We start from the raw sequence: 12,132 nt of genomic DNA, 5'->3' as shown, positions 1-12,132 counted from the left end.
ATCACTTTTTTTTTCACTTGACCTTTATAAAAACCTTTATAAATAAATGTTATCAAATTAAACAGTGAAATGTTCATGAAGAGACAGCTCTGCAGATTAAGGTCATGTGTCCATGTATAGGGAGACAGCAGACGCGGAGTCACACAGACAGTAGCAGTCTTTTTAGCTTTAACATTCAGATGACACAAGTCCGTCTCGATATCTAATTCATTGTATTAGCCCTACTTTTGATTTATTACTCCACAAATTTAGAAAATTCTGTGATGTTTCGCTGTAAACAGTAAGCTCCATTTGTGACTGGATTCCGTGATTCCATCCGTGTTTTCTGCATCGCGGACATCATATGGCTCTATATAGTATTTGCAGTATTAAAGTTTGTTTTGTGAGTAATTTATTGTTGTGTTATAAAGTTATTACCATTAGTGTAAGAAGGGTATGCAGTTAATAGAGGACTGCTCACTATACACTCTAGATAGCGCTAGTCATGGCCACTGAATAGATATAGCAGCTGTTTTAGCAACACACCGGTATGGCAGTATTTGAAAAATACATATCGGTCGCAAAATTGAAACCGATTTACCGCCCAGCACTAGTTTGAGGTCAGTATTTTTTAATGTTTTTTAAAGCAGTCTCTTGCTCACCAAGGATGCATTTATTTGATAAAAACATACAGTAAAAACATTATTGTGAAATATTAAACATAAACATGGTTATTATGAAACATATTGTGAAATATTGAAAAAAATTAAATTAACTGTTTTTAACTTTAATATATTTAAAAAAAACAATAATTTATTCCTGTGACGACAAAGCTGAATATTCAGCGCCATTATGCCTGTCTTTGGTGTCACATGATCCTCCAGAAATCATTATAATGTGCTGATTTGCTGCTCAAGTAACATTTCTTATTATCAATGTTGAATGTTTTTGTGGAACCGGTCACTTTTCATCAATTTAATGCATCCTTGCTTAATAAAAAGAAAAAAAATATTTAAAAAAATTACCTACCATTACATACTACACCTGTGTCACATTAACCCATGACCCAAAAGGCGCACTAGTATTTCGAAAAACGGTTTGTTTTAATAGAAACATTCACATTCAGATAAATAGACTTACCCCAGATGATTTCAGCTGTTTCTGCTGATCTATTTTGATGAGCTGAACCTTGGCTTTCTTGAGGAGGTTGAACATGCGCTTGTTGGCTCCTGTAAGCCGAGGGCGCTGGGTGGTAGTTTTCTCCTCAATGTCAACGGCATGTTTCTGAGTGTCTTCAGAAATCAGTCCTTCTGATTCTGTGAGATGCAGCTTATCAAAGTCTGAGAAAGAAAAAAATGTGGCTGGACACGTTAGGCCAAACTACTCAATTGTTGTAGAAAACATTATAACATGAACTGCATTAAATTAACTGTTCTAAATTTAGAACAAAAATATTCTGAATAATGTGCGTTTATAACAAGACCAGGAGCATGTACTGTATTACAAAAGTCATTCTGATTTCAAGTGTACTTTAAGGCAGTCAGCATTTATTAATAATTAAAGGTTTAGACTAAACTCTTTGCCTACCTTTGCATTTATTGGGAAGAGAGATGTCTGTATGAATGGAAAACTCATCTGGCAGGTCATCCTCTTGGATGTCTTTCGCCTGGTGTTGCGCCAGCAACTTGGCACTCAGAGCTCGGACACAGATGGAGACTTTGCGAACAACCCCAGGGGCGTTGAGATCCTCAATCTTGAGTTTTGCTTTTTCCTTCTTCATGTCTCTGAGAGACTTTATTAGACTGGCCCCTTCATCCATCTCCTTCTTCTGTGTCTTGGCAGGGGATGATACAACTTTGCCTATTTTGTCCTTTGGGGTCTTTTTACGCCTTGAGAGACTCTGTTTGAGTTTAAGCTTTTTGTATAACCTAAATTTTGATGTTTGAGCTTTGAATTTTGAGGATTTTTTCTTCTTTTGGACGGGATCAAGCAACGAGTCCACTGTAAAATCTTTGGCGGATAGTAAGGTCTCCAACTCCTTGTCAAGATCTTCATCAAAGGTATACACATCGTCATTGGCAGGCTCCAGCACTCCCCATTTGAATCCTGGATCTCTGAGTAGCGATCGCCTTTTCCCAGGCTGTTTCTCCTCGCTGAAGATGTCAGTGTCATCAGGTGATTTAGGTTTTGATTCCAAAGTTGAAGACAAATCAAGATCAGTTTCACTCACTTCATCTTCATCCTGAGACTGAAGGGATCCAGGTTCACCGCTTTCATTGGGATCAGGTTTCTTTGATTTCGATTGTAGACCAAGCTTCTTTTGGGAGTTCTTGCGAGGAAGATCTGACATACCAAGATCATCCATGAACCTCTTTGGAGTTTTGATAACCCGAGAGGATCGGGCAGTAACAACTGGCATTATGAAATGTCTGATGGTTTTCACAAACTTCGTTTTGCTGCGTTGGGTGTCTTGATCTTGGTCCGTTTTCACATTCACAGATTCGTTTTCTGTCTGATCAGAAAGTTGATCTCCGCTGGTGTTCTCAACCTGCTTGGATAAGAGCTTCGCTTTTTTCCGTCTACCCTCTAATGACTGAAGACTCGAAATCGGTTTCCTCTTGTACTTTGTTGAGAATATACCAACTAGTTTAGACTCTCCTACTTCAGACCCCGTCACCGGGGGGCAATCGTCGCTAACCTCAACTAACTTCTTCTTTTGCAATTTTGGATTTCTTATTCGCCGTCCAATCAAAGACCTTCTTCTACGTTTGACCCGTTTTATTTGCCTGTGTGAGGGACGAGGTACCTGTGGGTGATCTCTAACGGAAGGCTCTAAAACTAGAACCTCTTCAGCTTCAATTGTTTCTGTCTCAAGTTTTATCTCTGGCTGGGGGTCTGTCCCAAGATAAGGACTGGTTGGAGGTGATTCAACAGTTTGTTCGATGACCTGAGATTCGGCTGCTTCAGGTAATGATTCTGTAGCTGGTGGAATGGACCTTCTACCTTTTTTCTGCTTAACTTCACTTAATTGGCTTTTTGGTTTGGATTCTACAGGTGCTGGCTCTGCTGTTGGCGATACTGGCGATTCCTCCACCTGAGATTCAGTTTCAGTTGCAATTTCAGAAGCAGGGTTTTCTTGAGATGCGTTCAACTTGCACTTTCGCCTGCACTTTCGTCTGTAAATTGACCAGTGATTGCGTCTTGTACGCTTCTTCCGAGCAGTGTTTTGACATAGCTTGTTGCTTACTTTGGGGGCGGGAGTGGTAGCAGTAATTTCCAACGCATTCTCACTCTTTTCTGAGTGCTGATGGTCTTCGACTTTTGCAGGTTCTTTTATTTCAGGTGAAGTTGTAACTTGCTGAATTAAAAAGGATTGCTTTAGACTGTTATTTTTTCCTGGGGAGGAGACAACTTTGATTTGAAGTGGTGGAACGGTATCGTTACTGATCAGATCTTCAGGGTCCGTCTGAGTGGCCTCATCTGGATGTGCTTCAGTGCTTTCGAATTCTGACCTTTCAAGAACCTCCTTGTTTTCCTTTTCTAAGGTCTCCTCAACCTTCTCAATGACCACTGGGTTCTCTGGGATCTCAGGAAATACATCACAGACAGTGTTCTCTATGTTTTGCGACTCCTGCAAACAGCTAGCTTCCAAGGTATTAGGAGGAGCGGGTGTGGATTCTGCTTCTGTAGAAACATCTACCTCCTCATCAAATTTAGAAGCAAGTTCAGCCTCTGTGCTGGGGCTTTCTTCTGCTTTGCTTGGACTCTCTTGGACTTGAGTATCTTGGGGTTTGTTTTCTTGTATTTTGTTGGGATCATCTTGGACTTGGGATTTCTTGCTTTTACTTTCTTGGGTTTTGCTTGGATTCTCTTGGATGTGGGTATCTTTGTTTTTGCTTTTCACCAGTGTAAGAGTCCACACAAACTTGCAGCGTTTCTTGCGAGACCGGGCTTTGGGGTTTCGTATTCTGGTCAGCTTCAAACCTGGAATTCCGACAAAATCATTGTCAAAAGCGAGTTTTTGAGGATCATCAGCTGAGTGGCCAAGATCTTTTGCTGATGGCGAATGAGACTCCTGATTCCTTTCTGATTCTTTACGGTTTTTCTTCTTCTTTTTCTTTTTTTTCTTCTTTGAAGGTGACCTGGATTCATCAATTGTTGAGACCTCCAACAGCGACTCTGCTAAACTCTGGTTTCCAGATTCCTGTGGAATATTTGAGGACCTTCTGCGTTGTCTCCTAATCACAAGTTTATTTACCTCTGATGCCTCTTGTGCTGACTTATCATCAGGTTTTGGCTCCGTACTTTCATTGGGAGGGGGATTTTGAGACCTTCGAGTTGATTTCCTCAGCTTCAGTTTTTGGTCATTGGCCTCTTTTTTAGGATCTGTTTGTGGAGTGGATTCTAATTTCTTGTCAGCAGATCTTCCTCGTCTTCTGGTACAAACCTCCTCCTTTGCTTCAACAGCACTGCATTCACTGGCTGGTACATTTGTCTTTAATTTCACATGAGCGTTTGAGATTTGGGCACACTGACTCTCTGTAACTTCAGATTTGATTTCCTTCTGTTTTTTACCAGATTTACGTTGGACTGTAACCACTGTCTTTTTGGCCACCAACTTGATTGTGATCCTTGGAGTTGATTGGGTCTTCTGTTTTGTTGACCCCCTTTTTCTCCTTGTGGGCTTCTCTGATCCTCCATCACCACCACCACCACCACCACCATCATCATCTACAGATGTGTCCTTTAGAGACTCTTGACTGTGTAGTTGCTGAACAGAACCTGAATTATTTTGAGGATCTTGTGAACCTGTGCTTTCCACTAAAGGAGAGACTGGAAGAGCCAGCCTTTGACGTATCCTCCTTGACGACTTTGCTGAAGCACGACCACCTGAAACAGACCATTCAAGATGGAATTAAGTTCAACTACAATTTAATTACATTCATTCACAGTGGTTAATTATAGTCAAGTGAATCAAACATGTAAGTCACAAGCTACAGTGACAATCAAGTGGAGACTGGAATAACAAGATCTTTTAAATGAGCTATGCCAACACTTTGTTCTAGAGTCCTTGAAGTGATGCTCTGTTGTACAAGATAAAAAATAATGTTTTTTTTACTTGAATCGTATGGGATCATTTCAAGGTAAAAAGCTATACAAACACAGACTTTTGGAGATTTTCTGAATTATTTGCATCTGAAGCCACACTTACGTTTACATGGATTTCGTCCAGCCCGAATCGGGGCGCTGTCATTTTCGTTTTGAACTTCAAATCCTTTGAATTCAGCTCCCTGAAAGTCAAGAGAAGCAAGCTTTAACACATTTGAATTTAACATGTGTAACTTGTTTCAAGTGTACATTTTACTTGTTTGTTGTCTTTGCAATCCTCCGGCTGGTTTACATCACCATTTACTGTGATATAGTACACATTACATAAATTCGTAAATTTGGGGTCTGTAAGAAACTAACACTTTTTTCAGCAAGCGTGCATTAAATTGATCAAAAGTGACAGTAAAGACATGTATAAATAATGTTATTTTAACATTTCTGTAGTATTCATCAGAGAAACCAGAAAAAAAAGTATCACGGTTTCCATAAAAATATTAAGCAGCACATAATCAGCTGTGTTCAACACTAATAATAATACTACTAATTAGGGATGCACGATATATCGGCAACATATCGTTATCGGCCGATAAATGATTATTTTTGATGTTATTGTTATCGGTCCAATAAGAAAATTTGACCGATATAGTCAAGCCGATAGATAATGTATTATTTCCTTCAGCTGAGACGGACGCGCTGTCCACCATGATGGGTTTGAATTGCTCTAAATATGTTTGGAATCACTTCGAAAAGGAAAATACAGTTATGTGCAACATGTGCAGCGCAAGTCTTCTATAATCTACATAAAATGATAATGAGAATAGAATAGGCTGTAAAAGAGCGTTGTGTTTCAGCGCGTTTGTTGAGGGAAGAGCGTGCCCACGGAGTTACACCTTCATGACGAGCACAGTCAAGTTCGCTTGTGCATTCACAGCCTTTTGTGCCATTGTAAGTTGTAATATTATATTTATTATTATTCTGTGTATGTAATATCATATAGGATGCGTTTGGTTGAGTTAATAAACGATGCAGTAAAGCACTTCATTGTACCGGTCTTTAGCTTCAGCGCGCGCCCATGGAGTTACACCTTCATGACGAGCACAGTCAAGTTTGCTTGTGCATTCACAGCCTTTTGTGCCATTGTAAGTTGTAATATTATATTTATTATTTTGTGTATATAATCCCATATAGGATGCGTTTGGTTGAGTTAATTAACGATGCAGTAAAGCACTTCATTGTACCGGCGCGCGCATTTCAAACAGAAATGCACAGCATTAATAACTACTGGGACTGTCCTATACATAACACTGCAATGAGAATATTTCTGTTATAAAACGAAGTGAATTCTCTGGGTTTAGTTGTTTTTCAGCGCGCTGTTGTGGGAAGCGTCAACAACGCATTCTGACCAGCACAGTCAAGTTCGCTTGTGCATTTGCGTCATTTTAAGCATATGTAAGTCGTAATATTACTTTTTTGTAGTATAAACATCTGATTAAAGTCATATAGGATGTGTTTCGTTAAGTCAATAACCCGCAGTGCTTCACTGTACCGGTGATCATCTTAAGTTTCAGCACGCTCTCAAACAGGGGAAGAGCATCCACAGGAGTTATAACCCTTCACCTATGCGTGATTTTGTGCTAATATAAGTTGTAATATTATATTTATTTTGTATAAATATCTGATTGTTCTCATATATGATGCGTTTAGTTGTTAATTAAACTTCTAAGCGCTTCAGTTTATGGTTGTTCGTTCATTCTCTCCAGCTTCAGCGCGCTCTCAAACAGCAACATTATTCCTAATAAACTAGACTAATATTACAGATGTTTACTATTACTGTAATATTAAACATATTTTTTTTTTCAAAAACACAGAAGCATTATTTTTTATAATTAGCACTTTTATTGTTCTCGTATCATTTCCATCAACAATATGGTTTGATTAAAACCATTTCTTTATCGTCTGTGCGGAGGTTATTTCATGCACTTGCATTCTGATTCTTTATTATGCAGCCTAAGTAATGCTGTTCAATTACTTGTTTGCATTATTTAGGTATATTATTTTTATTTTTTAGACAATATAATTTTTGGTAACATTTTACAAATTTTACATTTTACAAATTTGGTAACATTAACTATCATGAACAAACAGAGAGCAATAACCTTTGTTTCTTTTAGTAATAAAATGTTTGTGTTTTGTAACAGTCCATTCACAGTTCATACTTAATGTTAAAAGACACAACTTTGGGTCTGAATATGTTGAGATTAACATGAACTAAAATTAATAAATCTTGTTGAAGTATTGTTCATTCACATTGTTGGTTAACTAATACTAACAAAAATTAAACCTTATTGTAAAGTGTTAAAAAAAAATTGTTTTTTGGCCATAGGAGTGTAAAATTAATTTGAAAAGGTAAGGAATCTCACACTGGTTCAAATAGGCTACTGTAGTGTATAGGTTTGATTTATGTTGAAGTGTTTGGGACATGGCTTTTAATGGTGAGCCTTTTGTTTTTGTAATCAGGTTCTCAGAGTTTATTAAAATTTGTATTTAGATTTATCGGCCAATATATCGGTTATCGGCTTTCAAATATTAAGAATTATCGGTTATCGGTATCGGCCAAAATGTTCATATCGGTGCATCCCTACTACTAATAAATGTTTCTTGAGCAGCATTAAAATGATTTCTGAAGGATCATGTGACACTGCAGACTGGAGTAATGGCTGATGAATATTCAGTTGTGCCATCACAAAAATAAAGTACATTTTATTTTAAATTGTTACCGTTTACTGTATTTTTGGTCAAATAAATGCAGCTTTGGTGAGCATAAGAGACATATTTAAAAAAATTCTTACAGACCCCACATTTTTCAACAGATGTCAGAAAATGTCAGTTAAATAAAACCAAACAAAAAAGGAAAAAACAAGATATTCAAATGCATACATTTACATATTTGTCAAAACGTTGCTGAAGCTTTAAAACAGGTAGTACATATTTTTACGAGACTACTGCACATGTATAAAGGGGTTGTTCTTCATAAAAGTTTTGTGACTATTTTCTGCATAAATGGACATCATAGTATAAGTGAATGTCTTGTTTAAGATTCATCTTACAATCAATATTGTAATGAATATAAACACAGAACACTACAACAGAGTTGTGCCATTTCTGTGTTTGACAAAGGTTTAAGGCCTTGTTAGAATTAGGCCTTACAAGTGTTAAAACACTGAACTATAGAAGACATAACTCTCCTTCACACTTCACAGAACACCGTTCATGCTCAAAGAAAGAAAGAAAGAACTGAACTGAAACAACTCCACTATTCTGTTGTGTGAAACAACTCTGCTGTTAACCACACTAGTGAACTTGAAAATAACCGCTTAATTATTTAGTATTAAGAAAAAGCCCTCAGGTAAAGTACTGTTTACTTAAACACAATCTCTGTTATTTTAACAAAACAAAAAAAAAGCCTTTTGACAAGTTTACATACATGGTCAAATACTCTGCACTGACCAATACCATGTCCTACACACAATATTACAACAGACAGACAGCATGATGGCAGACAGTGACCCTCTAAAATCTTCTCTAAACTTCAAGTTTACAGAAGTTAGTTGTTAACCGGAAAGCGAAACTGTAAACTTCACAAAAGCTAATACACAGACAATGGCCTTGTATCTATTTTTATATAGGCAAGTGTGAGAGCGTCTTCAAGCCTTCAAAGTCCACAAAACTTTGACCTTGATCATCTTTTTTTTCTCCTTCATTTCAGTTGCATGTTTCTGCTCAGACAACACAACACAAGTAACCATAGCACATTTCCATGCCAATGATACATAGGTGAAACAAGTGCACCAGGGGGGGGAAAAAAAGCTGCAAACAGAGTTCCCACGCCTTTTGACCAATGAATTCATATGACTTCTCATTGTTCAAGATTACTGGATAAGGACTTTTAAAAATAATCCATACTGTGCACTCACAAAGAGCATTTCTGGCTAAGGCCAAGCACAACTATTAAAACTACACACATTTCCATGACTTTAACAGGTGTGCAAATCACAGTAATAATTCATTATCGTGGAAACCCTGTACATATTCATAACACTAAACACTTGCTGTGCCAATCAATCCACATCAAATACATCAGCCTAATTAAATGGAGAAACTGAAACAGTTACTACACTCTCTACAACCATGACTAGATTACACAAGCGTTCAACATTAAAGTTCACACTAAATTTTCAACATTTAATAGGCCTTACGCTGATATGATATAGCTATGACAAAAAAAACAAAACAAAAAAAAAACCTTAACAGGTTTGTCAATTTTATCGCACAAGGTGATGATGCCGATACAGAAAGAAAACGCCTACATTGCTACAAATGTCCAGTTTTTGATAATTTCACATTTCTGGGTTTCTCAGAGCGGAAGTCGTCATAGTTGGGTTAAATATTATAGCTGTGAAAGAGAGAATACATTACTTTTTGTGTGTGTGTGTGCCCAATTGCTCACATAGCAAAATAAAACTGCCACAGTAATGTTTTCACAACTTTCAAAAAGAGGGAAAAAATAGGGTGAGATTGATAACGGCAGTGAAAAGAGAGAAATATGTTATTTTTTACCATCACTCCCATAGACGCTATTACTAAACACCCTCACAGCAGCGGGAACTTTTTTATTGTAATTTGATGCAAAAGTAATAAAATACAAAGTATTAGTGTTATAAATGTACTTTTTTTTTTTAAATTAATATACAAAAAATGTTTTAGGATTTACGTGAAAAGGGTCTGTTGTTTACTGTTACAAAACCATTGTAACAGGGCTCACCATTTAAGATTGTCACCTACTGACACACCTAACTAAATATTTGAGTGTGATAAAGTTCACATCAGAACAAGATGATCATGTCATTATGAAAATTTACAGAATGATGAGTGGGGCTGTGCAATATATCGAAATATGGCAAATGTTCATATTGCGATATGCATATGGCAACAGCATTCAATATCTGAATGATTTTAATACCGTAGTCTAATCTACTTCAACATTGTGAAAAATGTACATTTTAGGTTGACGCATATAGCAGAGAATAGACTGGGCACACGACTGTTACTTTTGTGACTTGCTTGACATTAAAAAGAGTTATTAAACGCAATAACTTGAAAAAAACAACTCATTGCCATCTCGCGGGTGATCCCTTCAGTTCAGTTATTAAGCATTAGGTCTTAAAGTGAGCCTGCTAATACAATAAACCTGCCGCTGTCTGTCAAACAATGACTTATTCTTATTTTTAATAACAAAGATAAATTAAAATAACAAAAATAATCATCCACCCCTAGTTCAGGTGTCTTTGTGTACCTGGATGTCCTTGATGTTAAGTTTTAGGTTGATATAACTATATATTACCAAGACAAGCAAAGAGTTTTTGGTATTTAAATATTGGCATTACATTTTTTGTTTGTTTACATTGATGTTAAAATGATATTGTCAGATTTGTGACATTAATTTTTGCTAAAACACAGCTGGTCACTTTCAGAAGTTGTAGCAATGCTTTCTTTTCCCAGAAAGAATGTGAAACACATAAATGGTGTCATTCTCAGTTTTTAAATATTTTTTTTAATAGATTTTACACACTTGAAGCAATATCGTATCGCATATCGAATATCGCATTTTTCTTCAATATCGCACAGCCCTAATGATTAGGTAACAAGACATACCTTAGATATACCAGGGAAGTATTTGTAAGTATTTTGAATAAAATACGCCTGCTAAATATTTATATTCTACCTGAAATCTACATATATTAGGCCTAATATTTACAAATATTATAACAAATCTACATTGTTTTACAATCAAAATATGCATTTACACCATTTGTTGCAAATACACGGGGTAATTTGCAAAACAATGACTGAGACAGACTAATATGCATCAAAATGGTCAAAAGAAGATGCAAATGACAGATGAAATAAAATAAATTCACTGGATTTTGCCTGATGTGTTGAGACAAATCCCACAAAGCATAAGCAACACAGTAAAAGTTTAGGCCAGCTTTGCATTGATAAAGTCACTGTTCCCACATATATATTCATTGACTGTCGTGAAATGACCTTCTATGCATCAAACTAACATCATTGTTCTTCACTGCAGGTGATCAAGCACCGAATGCTCTTATCAGCAATCTGTCACAAGAATCAAGTCCAGCAAACTGGGTGTTGCAACTGGTGCATGCATAGGGGGAAAAGCAATATGCACGTGCACAGAGGATCAGTTAACGCATACGGTGGGGCTTATGTGCAACACGTACAGCTGTATGAAATAATAATACATACATACATAAACAAAATCAAACTGCATGATCTCTGACCCTCATTCTGCTGTGAGCTACAATGCTACAGTAACTGCCCCCCTCCCCCTCCGTGTTTTAATGTAACGCTATACGGCAGTGACTGCACTCGCGCTACTTGTATTCTTATTCCTTCCTATGAAACACGGTCGCGTAAAACACGCTCGCGCTGGTGCATTTGAAACCGACAGTAAAAAACGGCCGTTTGAGCCAAGCACTCACCTCTTCGCTCCCACTCGAGCTGTACCCAGCCTCTCCCAGGCTCTTGTAGCTCGCCTCAAGCCCGAGAAGGCGCAAGTGAGACTGGTCCTCGTTCAGCGCGAGCACCAGGCAGGTGGGCCTCGGGCCTCCGTTGGAGGAGATCTCGTCTAGATCTGTCCCAGAGCGGCCGAGCTGCCATCGCTTCTCCGAACGCAAACGGCTCCGCGACGACCAAGGCCGACCGGGGAAGCGACCCCGCGCCGCGCCCATACCGCCTGCGCCCACAACGGCAGCCGCGGTTGCTGATCCGCATCCCGCTGCCGCCATCATCGCATCAACAACAACACCGATAGACAGAAACTCAGGCTGCGAGAAGAGGGAAAGCGCTGATGGGAGGGGGGTGGACGCGCGGTGCACTATGGGACGTGTAGGCTCGGAATGCTTCAAGTGCGCTTCCACACCATCTGGACAGAACAGTCAAGACAAATGTTGAATATACATT

At 38.1% G+C, this 12,132-nt stretch overlaps 1 protein-coding gene across 2 annotated transcripts in view; it reads right to left on the bottom strand.

Annotated features, from left to right (window-relative positions):
• Positions 1-12,088, bottom strand: part of kmt2bb (lysine (K)-specific methyltransferase 2Bb) — a 52,006-nt gene extending 39,918 nt beyond the window's left edge. For both annotated transcript variants that reach the window (XM_079824453.1, XM_079824454.1), the window contains exons 1-4: positions 11,652-12,088; positions 5,192-5,270; positions 1,567-4,869; positions 1,120-1,319 (exon numbers count right to left, since the gene is read on the bottom strand). In XM_079824453.1, the coding sequence (XP_079680579.1) occupies positions 1,120-1,319; positions 1,567-4,869; positions 5,192-5,270; positions 11,652-11,960 (3,891 nt within the window). In that variant the 5' untranslated portion in view covers positions 11,961-12,088. The remainder of the gene's footprint in view (positions 1-1,119; positions 1,320-1,566; positions 4,870-5,191; positions 5,271-11,651) is intronic.
• Between the last annotated feature and the right edge of the window lie 44 nt (positions 12,089-12,132).

This window comes from Gobio gobio (assembly GCF_949357685.1).
Source record: "Gobio gobio genome assembly, chromosome: 8".
Taxonomy (NCBI): Eukaryota; Metazoa; Chordata; class Actinopteri; order Cypriniformes; family Gobionidae; genus Gobio; species Gobio gobio.
Note: the sequence above shows the minus strand (reverse complement) of the source record. Positions and strands in the feature narration are given on the sequence as shown.